Raw genomic sequence first — 19,040 nt, forward strand, 5'->3', positions numbered from 1 at the left:
GGAGGGGGCCAGACTGCACTCAGCCAGGGAGGGGGCCAGACTGCACTCAGCCAGGGAGGGGCTCAGACTGCACTCAGCCAGGGAGGGGGCCAGACTGCACTCAGCCAGGGAGGGGGCCAGACTGCACTCAGCTCAGAGTCCAGTCCTGGAGGGCCACACTGTCTGCTGGTTTTCATTGTTTCGGCATGAAGGTTAAATAGTCTAAACACCTTGTTCCCATGGCCCTAATCGGCTGCTAATTAAAAGGAAACCATTGCGGCCCCCCAGGACTGGAGCTAAACCTGCAGACACCGCAGCCCCCCAGGACTGCAGTCTGACACGCCTGAATCAGGGCCATGACCCTCCCGGGCTCCGGGCTCCAGGCCCTTCAATTAAAGTCTGCCGTGTTGTCTGCCTCGCGCAGAATGTAGACAGACTTACAGGCAGCTCTTTATTGAGCTCAAAACTGAACATAGATGCACGGAGGAAATGCAGTAGTTAGAGGAGCTAAAATGTTTTGCGTCGTTCGTTCAGGGAAGAAGAAAAGCAAACATACGTCAAAGACAAAGAAATGCTCGCAGAAGGCCCACAAGAAAAGGTCAGGAATTTAATCCTTAAATATCCTCTCTGTGTTCTGTTTCATTTAATGTGCCATCATTATGCTCATTGTAGCAGCACAGCACTCTATACCTGTAGCACAAGCAAAGCTCTATACCTGTAGCACAAAGCGTCCCACTTTCTCACAGTGGAACTATTTTGCTTCTTCAGTGCTAAGAAGGATCATCAACAGACCTCCCAGATCGACATCGACATGGTTTCTGACAGTGACGAGGTTGGTACACACACACGCACACACACACACATACCCAGTCTTACACACACACACACATACTCAGTCTTATACACATACACACACAAACACAGTCACATATTCACACACACATACCCAGTTTTACACACACACACACAGACACACACATACCCAGTCTTACACACACACACACACACACACACACACACACACACACACATACACACACACATACCCAGTCTTACACACACACACACACACACACACACACACACACATACCCAGTCTTACACACACACAAACACACAGTCACACACACACCCAAACACACACACACACACACACACACACACACGCAGGGCTGAGTGGTTCATGGCTCACTGTCGCCCCCTATAGGAGCCAGTGATTTACTTCTCGGAGCCTCAGGATGTGATGCTGGCTCTGGACAAGCTGATGGAGGAGAACCTGTTCCATATCCAGAACTTCCAGAACTCGGAGGAGGACATGAACCGGGTCCACAAGGTTCTGCACCAGACCAGGACCAAACTGTGAGCCCTGGCCCCTACAGCTTCTTATAGATCTTTTATAGGTCTATATGTGCCAGAAATGACAGATGATGTGACACAAGCTAGTTCACACAGGAAGCTCACAGTGGGCGTGGTTTATTTTGGGGGGGGGGGGGGGGGGGGTGGGTTTGGTGGTGAGTCTTGTTCTTTCCACATCAGCCTGTTCCGTTTCTCTGTAAAGTGCCTTGGCAACAGTGTCTCTGTACAGTAGCATTGACCTGAGCTGTAGGCTGGAGCTTGTCACCGGCGGTAACCCGGCTATAGCCTGTGACCATGGTAACACGGCTGTAACCCCTGCAGGACGACGGTCATGGAGACCGGCAGCGAGAACATCGAGAAGCTGAAGGTCGACATCAAGGTCGCCCAAGAGATTGCCTCCGAACTGGAGCTCAAGTCCAAGCTGTTCTCTTACGGAGAATACAACGTCAACCAGGTGTTCCACGCGCTCCACACAACCTGGCATGCCAAACGCTGCACGTGCCCATTTTGTGCTAGCTGGGACATTTTGTGAAGCCTGTTCGTTCCACAACCTCCTGATTGGTACAATAAACCTGTTTCTCAGCCAAGGTTCACCACTCTAGATGAGCACATAAAGATCTCGGGCTTCTGACCTGCGTCCATATTGTACATACTGAAGAAATATGGTAGACTCCAGTTTGGAGAGAATATATTCCTGTTTTGTGACAGTGAAAGGTTGACTGGTGACCTGTACTCATCGCTGTGTTGTTGTGGTCTGTCTCTGTCTCTCTCCCTCTCTCTCCCTCTCTCTCTCCCTCCCTCTCTCTCTCCCTCTCTCCCTCTCTGTCTCTCTCTCTCTCTCCCTCTCTGTCTCTCTCTGTCTCTCTCCCGCTCTGTCTCTGTCTCTCTCTCTCTCTCTGTCTCTCTCTCTCTGTCTCTGTCTCTCTCCCTCTCTCTCTCTCTCTCTCTCTCTCTCTGTCTCTCTCCCTCTCTCTCTCTCCCTCTCTCTCCCCCTCTCTCCCTCTCTCTCTCTCCGTCTCTCTCCCTCTGTCTCTCTCCCTCTCTCTCCCTCTCTCTCCCTCTCTCTGTCTCTCTCCCTCTCTCTCCCCCTCTCCCTCTCTCCCTCTCTCTCCCCCTCTCTCCCTCTCTCCCTCTCTCAGGATAAGATGATTAAGCAGCTCCACGACCAGGTGAAGACGGTGTATGAGAGGTGTGTGGAGGAGGTGGAGTCGAGCGCGCTCTCCATGATCGCCTGCATCGAGCAGAAAGTGGAGGAGATCATGCAGCTGATCGAGGAGCTCCCGCCCGGGATGTTCGAAGCGATCGAGCGCACGCGCGAGACCGAGAGGCGGGCCAAGTGAGCTGCCACTCAACACCCAACACTCTCTTAGCAACAACTGTTACCGTGACACCACACCTGTCTCAGTTTTAACCGCCGCGATGATAAAAACACCTGTCTTCAGTTACCGTGGTGTTTTTGGGGCAGCGGGTTACTGTGGTGTTACTGTGGTTCTCAGGTGTTTTGGGGCAGGTGGTTACCGTGGTTACCTGTGCTCTGCAGGATGCTGCTGGAGAAACAGCTGACGGAGAAGCAGCGGCAGATGGAGAGACGGAGACTCGCGGCGGAGCGAGCTGCTTCCGACATCAAACGCATGGTACACCTGTCACTCATACACACACACACACACACACCTGTCACACTCACACTCACACACACACACACACACACACACACACACACACCTGTCACACTCACACTCACACACACACCTGTCACTCATACACACACACACACACACACCTGTCACTCATACACACACACACACACACCTGTCACTCATGCACACACACACACACACACACCTGTCACACACACACACCTGTCACACTCACACACACACTCACACACCTGTCACACTCACACACCTGTCACTCATACACACACACACACACACACACCTGTCACGCTCACACACACACTCACACACCACCCACCTGTCACACACACTCACACACCACACACACACACCACATGCCTGTCTACAGGAGACACACACACTCACACCACACACCTGTCACGCACCACACACCTGTCACACACACCTGTCACACACACACACACACACACTGACACACCACCCACCTGTCACACGCACTCACACACCTGTCACACACACACCACACACACACACTCACACACCACACACCTGTCTACAAGAGACACACACCACATGCCTGTCTACAGGAGATACACACACTCACACCACACACCTGTCTACAGGAGACACGCACTGCACACCTGTCACACACACACACATCACACTCACACACCATACACCTGTTTACAAGAGACACACACTACACACCTGTCTACAGTCTACAGGAGACACACACTCTCACACCACACACCACACCACACTGTCTGCAGGACATACACACCACACACCTGTCTACATGTCTAAATGGTAAATGGTTGGCATTTATATAGCGCCTTCATCCAAAGCAGTGTACAATTAATGCTTCTCATTCACCCATTCAAACACACACTCACACACCGATGGCGATTGGCTGCCATGCAGGGCACCAACCAGTTCATCAGGACCATTTTGGGGTTAGGTGTCTTGCTCAGGGACACCCTGGGTGGGATCAAACAGGCAACCCTCCGACTGCCAGGCGACTGCTCATTACCGCCTGAGCCAATGTCGCCATGGTTGACACACGAATTTCAACTTCCCTGCAAACTCAAATATCCTGCAAATAATTGGATAAAAATAAAAATGCGATGACGAAAAATAAATACTTAATCTGACAGCCATGCCACTGATAGCCATGCCACTGATAGCCATGCCACTGATAGCCATGCCACTGATAGCCATGCCACTGACAGCCATGCCACTGAGAGCCATGCCACTGATAGCCATGCCACTGACAGCCATGCCACTGATAGCCATGCCACTGACAGCCATGCCACTGACAGCCATGCCACTGATAGCCATGCCACTGACAGCCATGCCACTGACAGCCATGCCACTGACAGCCATGCCACTGATAGCCATGCCACTTTTCAGATTAATTACAAAGCACTTCCCACAAGGATGCAACTGGAGATTTTGTTTGCTTTGCGCTTGAACGAAATGTGTCTTTTTTTCCCACAGACAAGCCGAAGGTTGGTGTACCGTTCCCAGCCTCCAAAGATGAAGAAGAAGGACTCAAGGCGGCTGCTGGTGAAGTTGACACAGGAGCAGCTAGATGCTGAATACTACTTCACCTGACCACAGACCTGCTGCCTGTCACTCAGCCACACTCCCCCCCCCTGGCTGGATAGAGAATGATCAATTCCTCCTTATTCACTGTCGGGATTGTTCCCATGTTACAGGTGTTCTGTAGCAAGGCCATGTTTTAAATCAACCAATAAATATGTGAGAGATTTTGAAAAGTGCAATGGCCACCTATATTTGTTTCTGTGTCAACTGGTGCCCAGTTATAGGTAGTGCGTGTTGCCAGTTTCTCAGTTAAAATGGCCGAGTGTTCATTTGCTTATTTGTAGAACATGGAGGAAAGGAAACACATGTAAGCTTGCATGTAGATATTTCATTTCAGCTCGAAATGTCTTTAGATAGGACAAACATTCTAAATTTGGTGACTATCCATAATGTGTAATTTGGGCACTCCCACTCAAAATCCCTTTTACAATTAATATCTTGGTGAACAGAAAAAGGAGAAAGACCCTGTGCAAAAGTTTGGGAACCCTGTCAGTTAATACTTTGTAACTACTCCTCGGGCAACTATAACAGCTTGCAAACGCTTCCTGTAGTTTCCCCCTTATGACTGTAAGCCCTTTGAGTGTCATGAAAAGCGCTGTATAAATGCAATGATCCATCAATACTGCACTGGCAGCCTGGTGCAGTCTGAGCTCAGCCACAGTGGACAGAAGTGCTTGTTCCGGTACTGCTCCAGCGACTACGAAAGTCAGCAGTCAGCTCCAAAACATTGGAAGGGATTCAGCCAGAACCAAACTGCAGAAGTGGTGCAGATTTCTGTCTGACCACAGGGGGCGCACTGCATGCATTATGAGGTTGGGGAACCCTTCAAACCCTCTCAAAGATCAGACTGAAAATAGTGTTCAATCCGACAGCCATTTTGCGCGTTCTCTTCAGCGCAGCTGTGGGTCAGCTAGTGGGCCCTCGTCAAGAGGACAAATCCGTATCAAAAACCTCTCCACTGAGCGACTGTGGCAGCCTCTTTTGGCTGGAATCGCATGGTACAGTGTGATATATTTCTGCACGGGCGTTCTGAGGATATTAACAAAGGACAAAAATAAATAAAAGAAGAAAAATTAAAAAAGCTTGTTAGCAAAAAATGTGAAACAAACACGTGTTGCAATTGTAACTGTTTCCACTATTCCCTATATTTAGAACCACAAAAAGAACCATATTGAGACATGAAGTATTTTAAAAACAACAAGTGTTGTAAAAACAACGAAACAGTGAAGCTATAGGTATCTTGTGTGTGAGTGATCTGAAACCAATGTTCCTATAGTATTTCATGATAAATTAGGAATTTGAACCAATGAGTTTCAAATTGCAAGATTGCTTCAAAGGTGGCACGGATGGTGCAGTGGGTAGCACTGCTGCCTCACAGCAAGGAGGTCCTGGGTTTGAATCCCAGTCGGCTGGGGCCTCTCTGTGTGGAGTTTGTATGTTCTCCCTGTGTCTGCGTGGGTTTCCTCCGGGTAATCCGGTTTCCTCCCACAGTCCAAAGACATGCAGGGTAGGCTGATTGGAGAGTCTAAATTGCCCATAGGTATGAGTGTGTGAGTGAATGGTGTGTGTGCCCTGCGATGGACTGGCGACCTGTCCAGGGTGTATTCCTGCCTTCCCCCAATGTATGCTGGAATAGGCTCCAGCCACACTGACTTTATCAGAAGTACATCATCATCATCATAATAATAATAATAATAATACATGTCTCCTCTGGTACTCCTCCTCCATCTTTTGGTTTTCAGATAGGCCTACAGTAAACAAGCGTCCTGAACACTTTTTAGAATGGCAAATACAGGCAGACAAGCAAGGTACTGGGCAGAAATGAACACAGACACTGGTTGGCAGTGTGTAAAGGATTGAAGATTAAGCACCCCCTATATTTTTCATTTTTAATACTCTCCAGTATTATAGCTACTGAATCTATTCATAACTATTAATAACCTTTTATTCCATAGAAATTACCTTCCAGACCGCTAGGGGGAGCTTCCTGCTCGCGATCAATACATTCTGCGTTTCCTTCGTGGATTTTCAAATAAATCAACCGTTGAAACGTTAAACAACTTCATCGCCTGTCTTGCGTCTTATTATATACTACAGGTTGATTCGATTTCGAAAGGATAACAATATCTAGCATCTAATTATTATAAAGGTTTCCATTAGCTTCGTGTACTATGTCAATAAATGTGTTTTAACAAGCGTTATCCAGTCCTCGTCGAAAGAGCTAGCATACCACATAGCTAACGTGGTCTGTGCTAATCGTAATGCACCGTTAACGTTAGTCACATGTAGGAACATATTGTGAACGATAGCAAACGTTATTCCAAATTGAGTGATGTATTTTCAGTATTCTGTTTGAATCCTATGAGGTTTACGTTTGGAATAACGTTATTGGTGCAATGAATCGGTGTAACATTTCTGTTAACAAGTAAATCGGAAACTAGTAGTCAGTGACGTGACGTAGAACATGCATTGAAGAGTTCATAAAATGGCGGTCGCAATGCAAGTTGTTTCATAGTAAAGAGTGATTGCTTTAGAATGAGTTCATATACAAGTTTTACAGAGGTCATGAATGTGTGTTGAGGTGATGTGTTGAAATGAGATCTCAACAACCAAAATATGAGTGTTGATAATCAGTAGGGTCAGTAATTAGTTTATTAAGAGTATGCCATTATAATAATAGCAGTATGCAGCAATTACAACGGTCCAAACTAGTGCATTAATCACGTTGAAGAGAAATTCAATGAAATGCTCTATTGTCACCCTGTGTGTGTATGATACTTAACTGTAACCTAAAAGGAGTGAGTTAAGCACATTATTATACATTATATTATACTGAACTGTGTCATTACATACAATGAGAAAATAAAAGGTTATTAATTTGTCTTACTGTGACTACTGATTAAAGGTGAAAAAGACATGGTTATTTTTAGTTTCACTGTCATGGAAATGTCCATGTACATTGGTTTAAATACGTTTACAGCTCATGGAAGTGAATGAAAGCATGGATTACATGTCTCATTGTTTATCGTTATGTATTTGGTTATTTACTTACCTGAAGTGGTACGAGTGTCATGTTTTGATACCACTTGTGTGTATAACTGATATATAAAGGATTTTAAAATAAATCTACTGTTGAAATGCTAAACAGCTTCATCACCTGTCATGTCTCTTAACAAGTGCATCATTGCAATGCCTGAGCACAGATGTTACAGGAACGTCTGATACTTTGGCATTCATAAATTCTCTGGTAACATCCTCAGTGATGGTTATGTCCCTTAGATTGGGTCAGCATCTGTGGGGAAAGTCACACACCCTCAGTGCAGCAGCATCTGTGGGGAAAGTCACACACCCTCAGTGCAGCAGCATCTGTGGGGAAAGTCACACACCCTCAGTGCAGCAGCATCTGTGGGGAAAGTCACACACCCTCAGTGCAGCAGCATCTGTGGGGAAAGTCACACACCCTCAGTGCAGCAGCATCTGTGGGGAAAGTCACACACCCTCAGTGCAGCAGCTTCTGTGGGGAAAGTCACACACCCTCAGTGCAGCTGTCCCAGATTGAGGTCCTCTGGCTCTGGCCACTGGCCCTTCCATCAGGCACTGGTTCCTGGATGTACAGATATGTGGTGAATCATAAACTTGTTTACCAACTTAAGTGCAGCTGACACCAGATATGATTTCCACAGGGAGGGAGTAATGCTCCCCCTTCCAGCAGATTCAGACACTTCACATTCACTCATGGTTGTGTTAAAGATAAAAACATTATTTCTGAGGAAAAACATTGTTCTTTGTTATATATATGGTTATTGAAGACTACTTTCAGTTTAATTTTGACACATTTTTTAAAGGAAATGTATTGAGCTTGTGCTTCCTACAAAATCCTCCAGAATTCAGTGTTGTTTGGCTGTAGAGGAACCACTATGGGTTCTTCCAGAGCTCTCCATTCATCACACGCTGCCATTACACTCTTCAACCACAGGAGGGAGACAGAGTGCTACTGTTGCTCCCAATGTAAAAGCACTACAGTATAATGAGAGAGAGGAAACTAGAGTCTGGTGTTGAACTCAGACTTGGCCAGTGCTGACTGTTTGAAGCAGCCGCACAAGGGAGCGCAGAATTGGCCACAGAACCGATCAGTGGGAGGGTTTCCCCCGTCTTATCACACAAGAGCCTTTCTTCTGCTCACCTGCAGTCTGTCTGCTGTCTGCCTGTATTAGCTGAACAGGATGTACAGACCTCCATCACAGTGGCTCTGTATCTGAGTGACCTGCAGTGTGGGACCAGTAGAGTCCTCCATCACAGTGGCTCCGTATCTGAGTGACCTGCAGTGTGGGACCAGTATAGTCCTCCATCACAGTGGCTCTGTATCGGAGTGACCTGCAGTGTGGGACCAGTAGAGTCCTCCATCACAGTGGCTCTGTATCTGAGTGACCTGCAGTGTGGGACCAGTAGAGTCCTCCATCACAGTGGCTCTGTATCTGAGTGACCTCCAGTGTGGGACCAGTAGAGTCCTCCATCACAGTGGCTCTGTATCTGAGTGACCTGCAGTGTGGGACCAGTAGAGTCCTCCATCACAGTGGCTCTGTATCTGAGTGACCTGCAGTGTGGGACCAGTAGAGTCCTCCATCACAGTGGCTCTGTATCTGAGTGACCTGCAGTGTGGGACCAGTAGAGTCCTCCATCACAGTGGCTCTGTATCGGAGTGACCTGCAGTGTGGGACCAGTAGAGTCCTCCATCACAGAGGCTCTGTATCTGAGTGACCTGCAGTGTGGGGGAAGAAGGGGCTGTTGGGAGAAGAAGCTGTTCAGTGCTCTGGAGGACATCGCAGAAATGACATCTGTTGGTAAATACGATCAAACGTACTAAATTAGGACTACAGAAACAATTATGTGATGAAAACAATTAGGAGAAAAAGGTTTGAATGATGGCCCGGAGAAAATATCACAGTAACCACAGAGATGAAGCAGAAGCTCTCCTTTCCCAGCATTCCCTCTGTTAACACAAGGCCTCTCACACTAATAATCTGCAAACTACAGTGTTAAATGTCCTTCGAAACAGTCAGGGTCGGAACCACCTCAGTGCAAACACCGGCTTTAGCAGCACATAACGCCCTCTACTGGCGCTCTCCCGAACGCCCTTCCCTTGGTCACTAAAATACGTGTAAAATGAAACATACGGGGCTCATTCCAATCGCTTAATTTTCTCCACTTTCTTTTCCTTTCCTTCCAGACCCGGAAATCGATCGAGGTCCGCCATCTTTAAGGACATTCCAACTCCTTAAATGTTCCTGGGGCTGATAGGGGGCGACGAAAGGGTGAACCACATCGGGATAAGCCCTGTCATAATTGTTATTTTTTTCCAAGCCCTCACATATTCCCTTTGCCAATAAGATATTCAATGTTCAGTGTTCACATTCAAAAACTATTATTTCCCACTGTAACATCTGTAACAAATTTATTGGAAATAAAAGTCATTTGGAAATGGTTTGTTGAATAAATGAATCCATGCATGTTTATGTAGGCAACTGAAATACGGGGTGGAGGAGGGTGGTAGTGGAGTTGAGCATTATTTACAGAAGCATTATTTCGGAAAGGCTGACGTATAAATGATCAACTTCACTTATTCATTCACACACATATCTTTTCCTAGCCTATCCCGATGGGTGAAGCTACGGGCAAGAAAAGGAGAAAATGAAAAAGAAAATGTTTCAATATCAAGTAATTTCTTACACAATTCCTATGTTACAGAGCCAAGAGTATCGAGTATAAATCTAAGGAAGTTCTACTCACCTTAAATAATACCCTTGTCAGACCACACTAACAGATTATTATGTGCAGTTCTGAGGACCGTACTACAGGAAACACAGGCACTGGAAAAGGTTAAAAGAAGGGCAACCACATTGATTCCGTGTATAACAGATAAAACTTATGAAGACTGAAGCTTTGATCTCGAGGAGACAGAGGTCATTTAAAAGCCTCAACGTGAACTAGAGGCGATTCTTCATGGTGAGCTTGGTTAGCGGTGTTGAGGACATAAGAACATTTCACAAGATAAATAATGCCAGTACACTCCCAGCAACAATTTGTATGTGAATGTATACTACATCTAAAATCTATTTATTTTAGCCAGTCATACAGAAGTTTGAACTTTACCCCATTTTCATTTAACTAAAATCCTGTGCAAACATTAGTAATCCAGTGCCTACAGAAAGTATTCACTCTGTAAAATGGACTCAATTCATTTTTTTCCCCTCAGCAATCTACACACAATACTCAATTATGACAAAGTTAAAAGGTTTATTAGTTTATTATTATTTTGGCAAATGTATTAAAAATAAAAAACTGAAATATCACACGTACATGCGTATTCACTCCGTTTACTCAGGACTTAGTTTGGGCTATTTCAAGTTTCATGTAACAAGAATTAAACAACAATCATAAACAGGGGCAGTGAAGGATGAGGCTATGGCACAGTGAAGGACATAAGAGTTTATTCAGAAATGTATGCGGCATAAAGGTCCGTGTACACTCACACAATTCATCTACACGAGTGAAACAAAGACGCAAACTGACATCTCAGATAAAACATACTGTCTAAAGATCAGCTTTAGCTGACAGACACATCAGCCTCTACATCAGAAGTGAAAAGAACTGAAAAGGGACAGGGGTGGGTTTCCCAAAAGCCTTGTGACACCAAGAACCTCTTTAAATACCTCTTACCATCACTCTTACCATCACGTGGGTTTTCCAAAGACAATGGTCAGTAGCTCTTTAGATCACTCTTACAGGCAGACTATACAGAATTTGTCGCTGCTGTGTTTACGTACAAAAAATATCTATGCCCCATTCTCATTATGAATGAGCAATGGGCTAAGAGACCGGGGTCTAATATCATTTGCAAAACAACAACTTTGTTAGCCGCTTTCCACACAGGCTATTCAGCTAGCTATTTAACTAGCGGCGACTCTAACCACCAGTGGATTCCAGTCTGCTCGCCCTGCACAATTCTGTAACATAAACGCGCATACTTACAAACGCATCAATTCATTGTTGCGTTTATTTTCATCAGACATCTCAAGTCTAATGAAAGCTCAGAAGTCCTATGGGTGAACTCAAATTAAATGCATGAAAAGCATTTTGGGCAGTGCTTGTGCATGTTTATACACCGGCTTCATGCAGCGATAAGTATTTCACCCTCAGAGAATGAATTGTGAATGAATGCTTAAATACGTTTTACTATAAATTCCATTCCAATACAGAGTACACACATTTTACAGTTTAAAAATACTTGCCACAACAATTAAAGCATTGTTTTGGGAAAGACAATTCCACAAAGTTCATATAGCCTTTTCAGCTGTATGAATTCTCTGATGGGAATATACATTTCATACCTGGCAAAAACACTCACCACAACGAGAACATTGATAGGGCTTTTCACCTCTATGAACGCTCAGGGGGATATTTAAATTTGACATATTGGAAAAATACGGCGGCACGGATGGTGCAGTGGGTAGCACTGCCGCCTCACAGCAAGGAGGTCCTGGGTTCGAATCCCCGTCAGCCGGGGCCTCTCTGTGCGGAGTTTGCATGTTCTCCCCGTGTCTGCGTGGGTTTCCTCCGGGTACTCCGGTTTCCTCCCACAGTCCAAAGACATGCAGGTTAGGCTGATTGGAGAGTCTAAATTGCCCATCGGTATGAGGGTGTGAGTGAATTGTGTGTGTGCCCTGCGATGGACTGGGGAACTGTCCAGGGTGTATTCCTGCCTTTTGCCCAATGAATGCTGGGATAGGCTCCAGCTCCCCTGTGACCCTGTTCAGGATAAGCAGGTTAGGATAATGAATGAATGAATGAATGATATTGGAAAAATACTTCCTACACTGAGGACATTGGTCAGGCTTTTCACCAGTATGAATTATTGGGTGGCTATTTAAATCAGACATTTTATAAAATCACTTCTCACACTTTGTGCAGATGCATGGCTTTTCGAATACTATGGCAGCGATTATAGCAGAAATGATATTTCTGGTAAAGCACTCCCACATTTAGGACATTTGTATGGCTTTTCACCTGTATGAATTCTCTGGTGGACATTTGAATTTGATACTTTAAAAAAACACTTCCCACAGTGAGGACATTTGTAGGGCTTTTCATCTGTATGTATTTGCAGGTGGCGATTTAAAGCTGATACATTGAAAAAGCACTTCTCACATTGAGAACACTTGTAGGGCTTTTCACCTGTATGAATTCTCAGGTGTGCTTTTAAATCAGATTTAGCATGAAAACACTTGTCACACTGGGTACACTTGTGTGGTTTTTCATTTGTATGAATTTTCTGGTGGCGATTTAAATATGATTTCTGGTAAAAGCACTTCCCACAATTAGGACATTTGTATGGCTTTTCACCTGTATGAATTTTCTGGTGGGCATTTAAATTTGATACTTTAAAGAAACACTTTCCACAGTCAGTACATTTGTAGGGCTTTTCATCTGTATGTATTTGCAGGTGGCGATTTAAAGTTGATAGATAGAAAAAGCACTTCCCACATTGAGGACATGTGTAGGGATTTTCAACTGTATGAATTCTCTGGTGGGCATTTAATTTCCATTTCTGCCGAAACCACTTCCCACAGTCAGTACATTTGTAGGGCTTTTCACCTGTATGAATTAGCAGATGGTTATTTAAATGTGACATTTTGCTAAAACACTTTTTACACTGAGGACATTTATAGGGCTTTTCACCTGTATGAATTATCTGGTGGACATTTAAATTCCATTTCTGCCAAAAGCACTTCCCACAGTCAATACATTTGTAGGGCTTTTCACCTGTATGAATTCTCTGGTGGACATTTAAATGACCTTTCTGCCCAAACCACTTCCCACAGTCAATACATTTGTATGGCTTTTCACCTGTATGAATTCGCTGGTGGATATTTAAATTTGATACTTTGGAAAAACACTTTTCAATTTTCACATTTACTCCCGGACAATGCTCATGCTTGTTGCAGCGTTTTGTACTTTTCTGGAGATTTTTGGTCTGACTATTCTCATTTTTCATGTCAACATGATCATTTAAGTCCCCACGCTGAGTCGCCATTTGATCAATTCCTTCCTTTACACAGTTTGGGTTTGTCTCTCCTACACATTGCCATGGTTCAACCTGTTCTTTGAGATCAACACCAGCTCTATCCATCACAGTGTTCATGAGATCACTCACTAAACTTTCACTGGATTCACACTTCATTTTATCAGATTTAAAATCCTCCGAGTCACTGATCTGTTCTGTCTGATGGTATCCTCCAACCTCAGTCTCTGTTTTCATTTGGTCAGGATGCAGATGGGTGACATATCCCAGCTCTGTAAAGTCTAGGCTCTCCGTCTTAATAAGATCCCCAGTGTGGGCGGAGCCCAGATCCGCTTCTGTTTTTATCACTGATGTGTGTGTGTGGTGTCCATCACTGACCCTGCTGTGTGCTGTAACACACTCTGGCTCCAGTGTGTTGAGTCCTGGTGCAGCACACTCTGTCTCTGTCTCTGACTCCAGTCCACTGAGTTCCTCTTCTTTCAGTCTGATCCTGTGCTGCTCAGTGAGCTCTGGTAGTGTTGTCTCAGTGTCCTGTCTCAGACAGACTCCTGCCTGCATCATACTGCTGCTCAAAGGTGTGCAGAAGTGCAGCTCCTGGAGGGAAACAGGGGAAGGGATTTAGCCTGAATCAAACAGGTCAGACTGCAGCAGCTGATACATTTGTTAAATTGAGCAGTCCTGCAGAAGTCTCACTGGCCACAGGGGGCGCTCTTGCATTATGAGGTAGGGGAATCCAACCTCTTCCCCCCCTGGGTGACTAGACCATAGACTGTATCGTCTCATATCATAATTTCTCCTCTTTTTCTTTGCTCCTTCTCTTGCCCCTAGCTCTACACATCGGGAGAGGCTAGGAAAAGATGAAAGAAAAATAAGTGGAAGAATTGAGAATGTGAATTTGGCAAATAGAATGACCTTGCCCCCTGGAAGATTGTGCATTGATGATGGAAGTCCCACATTAGAACAGGGTTGCTCTGGAGTTCGTCACTATTGTAATAATTTGGACAAGAACCGCCGTAATATTAAAAGAGCGACGATAACTGAAAGGAGGCGTTGTGCTGCGATCTCGTTCAACTGTCCTGATTAACCACAACGTTATAGCTTCTATTGAAGTCCAACATCGAATATAAAACGAACACAACCGCAATTAAATATGAACCACTAGCTTATAAGTTGTGCTTCTTTTATTATCGCCTTCACATAAAGATTCTCCAATATCGTCTTCACCCAATCACAATGCCATGGCGCGGTTTTGTTCACAACTCACATCGACGAGATACGCATGTTAAGTAACCACAAAACACCGTAGTTAAACTATTCAGCTCGATCTACCTTTAACTCACTGTAATCTGACTGATCATCACAGATAACTAACGTAGGACCAGAACGTCGTTTTCAAGCTGTAAAATAAATTATACAACAACACGCGTTTCATCGGCTACAGCTACAAGAGTATGAAGGGGAAGAACTCACCCAGATCGTTTGATGACCAATTTCAAGTCGTCTTCTTATTTTTCTTTTTTCTTCTTCTTCTTCTGCTTCTTCTTCGGGTGAAAAACATAGAACTGCATTACCGCCACCTACTGAATATACTGAAGCGACCCAGGAGGACAGTGTGTAAGGGGGGTTGGGGTGTGAACGGGTATTGAATGGGGGGAGGAATGTCCTAGGTTCAGTTCTCGGTTGGCCATGTCAAAACCGGAAACGTGACCCCGGAGGGGATAAGTTTTGTAAGGGGGATAGAATTTGTTGTGACAGCTCCTCTACTTTGCCGATGGAATGATCCCCTAACAATGTCAAGAGGGGCATCTGAATTCTGATTGGTCGAGAGAAGGCTCCCTCTACAACTTAAATAAAAAAGTATTATATTTTAATTGAACATATATCTTTAATTTACATTTACATTTACATTTTTGTCATTTGGCAGACGCTTTTAATCCAAAGCGACTTACAAGTGCGTAGGTTCTACCATAAGTCAAAGCATCACATCCAGAACTAGGAAAGTACACCTGGAAACTCAATGTAAACTTCTGTGTAACAAGTGAAATTGACTGGAAAAAAGTATTGCTAACCCGACAGTATTTTTGCTAAATATTTTTATAAAATACTGTCTCTCAAAAGCTGTATAATTCAGTATGTTGAATCCAAATATCTACAAATATTGTGTATAAATTTTAGTTAATGAAAATATGTTAATCGATAGCAAAAGTACACGGAAGTTCTGTTCTAATGAAATAGTTTTGGCAGTAAGCAATAAGGACTTAAATAGTTTGGGTACTAATGAAAGCAAGTAGGGAATTGTAGGAAGTGTTAACAGGGAATACTGGGCTAGCTCTCTCTGATTACTGTGATATTTTTTTCTTAAATCCATAATAATCACATGATTTTTCGGTTGTCCTAATTTAGTACGTTTGATCGTATTTACCAACAGATGTCATTTCTGCGATGTCCTCCAGAGCACTGAACAGCTTCTTCTCCCAACAGCCCCTTCTTCCCCCACACTGCAGGTCACTCAGATACAGAGCCTCTGTGATGGAGGACTATACTGGTCCCACACTGCAGGTCACTCAGATACAGAGCCACTGTGATGGAAGACTCTACTGGTCCCACACTGCAGGTCACTCAGATACAGAGCCACTGTGATGGAGGACTCTACTGGTCCCACACTGCAGGTCACTCAGATACAGAGCCACTGTGATGGAGGTCTGTACATCCTGTTCAGCTAATACAGGCAGACAGCAGACAGACTGCAGGTGAGCAGAAGAAAGGCTCTTGTGTGATAAGACGGGGGAAACCCTCCCACTGATCGGTTCTGTGGCCAATTCTGCGCTCCCTTGTGCGGCTGCTTCAAACAGTCAGCACTGGCCAAGTCTGAGTTCAACACCAGACTCTAGTTTCCTCTCTCTCATTATACTGTAGTGCTTTTACAATGGGCAACGATAGCACTCTGTCTCCCTCCTGTGGTTGGAGAGTGTAATGGCAGTGTGTGTGATGAATGGAGAGAGAGCTCTCGAAGAACCCATAGTGGTTCCTCTACTGCCAAACAACACTGAATTCTGGAGGATTTTGTAGGAAAGCTCAATACATTTCCTTGAAAAATGTGTCAAAATTAAACTGAAAGTAGTGTTCAATAACCAGATATAGAACAAAGAACAATGTTTTTCCTTAGAAATAATGTTTTTATCTTTAACACAACCATGAGTGAATGTGAAGTGTCTGAATCTGCTGGAAGGGGGAGCATTACTCCCTCCCTGTGGAAATCATATCTGGCGTCAGCTGCACTTAAGTTGGTAAACAAGTTTATGATTCACCACATATCTGTACATCCAGGAACCAGTGGGCCTGATGGAAGGGCCAGTGGCCAGAGCCAGAGGACCTCAATCTGGGACAGCTGCACTGAGGGTGTGTAACTTTCCCCACAGATGCTGCTGCACTGAGGGTGTGTGACTTTCCCCACAGATGCTGCTGCACTGAGGGTGTGTGACTTTCCCCACAGATGCTGCTGCACTGAGGGTGTGTGACTTTCCCCACAGATGCTGCTGCACTGAGGGTGTGTGACTTTCCCCACAGATGCTGCTGCACTGAGGGTGTGTGACTTTCCCCACAGATGCTGCTGCACTGAGGGTGTGTGACTTTCCCCACAGATGCTGCTGCACTGAGGGTGTGTGACTTTCCCCACAGATGCTGCTGCACTGAGGGTGTGTGACTTTCCCCACAGATGCTGACCCAATGTAAGGGACATAACCATCACTGAGGATGTTACCAGAGAATTTATGAATGCCAAAGTATCAGATGTTCCTGTAACATCTGTGCTCAGGCATTGCAATGATGCACTTATTACCCGCCCTCCACTAGGGGTCAGAGGTCAGATAACCTGTAGTGTGTAATAAGAGACACGACAGGTGATGAAGTTGTTTAGTGTTTCAACGGTAGATTTATTTTAAATCCTTTATATATCAGTTATACACACAAGTGGTATCAAAACATGACACTCGTACCACTTCAGGTAAGTAAATAACCAAATACATAATGATTAACAACGAGACGTAATCCATGCTTTCATTCACTTCCATAAGCCGTAAACTTATTTTAACCAATGTACATGGACATTTCCATATGATAACAAAACTTTAAAAATAACAATGTCTTTTTCACCTTTAATCAGTAGTCACGGTAAGACATATTAATAAACTTTTCTTTTCCCATTTTATGTAGTGACACAGTTCAGTATATTATAATGTATAATAATGTGCTTAACTCCCTCCTTTTAGGTTACAGTTAAGTATCACGTTACAATAACCATAAATCATACACACACAGGGCAACAATAGAGCATTTAAATGAATTAGTCTTCAGTGCGATTAATGCACTAGTTTAGACCCTTGAGATTGCTGCATACTGCTCCATACTCTTAATAAATTAATTACTGATCCTACTGATTATCAGCACTCTTATTTTGGTTGTTGAGATCTCATTTCAACACACGACACATAGTATTTTTTTAATAACACGCATTCATGAACTCGGTATAACTTGTATATGAACTCACTGTTCAGCAGCCGCTCTTACTATCAACCAACTTGCGTGGCGACCACCATTTTGTGAACTGTTCAATGTGTGCTACATATTTGATTAGTCTTTCAATTTACTTGTTAACAGAAATGTTAAACCGATTAATTGCACCAATAACGTTATTCCAAACGTAAACCTCAGGATTCAAACTGAATATTGAAAATACATCACTCAATTTAGAATAACGTTTGTTATCGTTCACAATATGTCCCTATATGTGACTAACGTTAACGGTGCATATTAGCGCAGACCAACGTTAGCTATGTGGTTAGCTAGTGGCTATCTCTGTTGACGAGGACTGGATAGCGCTTGACACAGTACACAAACCTAATCAAAACCTTTATTATAAGTAGATGCTAGATATTGTTATCCTTTCAAAATCTAATCAACCTGAAGTGTATAATAAGAGACACGACAGGTGATGAAGTTGTTTAGTAGATTTATTTGAAAATCCACAAAGGAAACGCAAAATGTATTGATCACAAGCAGGAAGGTAGGTTCCTAGCGGTCTGGAAGGTAATTTCCATGGAATAAAAGGTTATTAATAGTTTAGATTCAGTAGCTGTGATACTGGAGAGTATTCAAAATGAAAAATATAGGGGGTGCTTAATTTTCAATCCTGCCAACCTGTGTCTGTGTTCACTTCTGCCCAGTACCTTGCTTGTCTGCCTGTATTTGCCTTTCTAAAAAGTGTTCAGGGTGCTTGTTTACTGTAGGCCTATCTGAAAAGCATGTGGCCCCTCCCGTCTCCATCACCCCCCTGCTCGTGTGGTGGCTCCACCCACCGAATAACCCCAGGCCACATGGGAATCAAC

The 19,040-nt window shown here is 44.3% G+C and overlaps 2 protein-coding genes across 3 annotated transcripts; one reads left to right on the forward strand and one right to left on the reverse strand.

Annotated features, from left to right (window-relative positions):
• The first annotated feature begins 683 nt into the window (after positions 1–683).
• Positions 684–4,606, forward strand: LOC133122736 (cilia- and flagella-associated protein 100-like). The gene is made up of 6 exons (XM_061232882.1): positions 684–811; positions 1,187–1,338; positions 1,657–1,789; positions 2,475–2,671; positions 2,876–2,969; positions 4,470–4,606. Exons 1-6 carry the CDS (start codon positions 791–793, stop codon positions 4,584–4,586), a joined length of 714 nt encoding a protein of 237 aa, XP_061088866.1. The 5' UTR covers positions 684–790; the 3' UTR covers positions 4,587–4,606.
• A 6,256-nt stretch (positions 4,607–10,862) lies between these two features.
• On the reverse strand, positions 10,863–15,197 carry LOC133122731 (zinc finger protein ZFP2-like). 2 transcript variants are annotated; one of them, XR_009708132.1, is made up of 3 exons: positions 15,127–15,197; positions 14,035–14,250; positions 10,863–12,383 (listed from the first exon to the last, which is right to left on the reverse strand). XR_009708132.1 is itself a non-coding variant. In XM_061232872.1 (2 exons), exons 1-2 carry the CDS (start codon positions 14,590–14,592, stop codon positions 12,577–12,579), a joined length of 1,698 nt encoding a protein of 565 aa, XP_061088856.1. In that variant the 5' UTR covers positions 14,593–14,635; the 3' UTR covers positions 10,863–12,576. The 2 variants fall into 2 exon arrangements, 1 of the variants encoding a protein (XP_061088856.1); XM_061232872.1 differs by lacking the exon at positions 15,127–15,197 and adding an exon at positions 14,569–14,635 and having other exon boundaries at positions 10,863–14,250.
• Positions 15,198–19,040: the final 3,843 nt, after the last annotated feature.

This window comes from Conger conger, chromosome 2, assembly GCF_963514075.1.
Source record: "Conger conger chromosome 2, fConCon1.1, whole genome shotgun sequence".
Classification (NCBI taxonomy): Eukaryota; Metazoa; Chordata; class Actinopteri; order Anguilliformes; family Congridae; genus Conger; species Conger conger.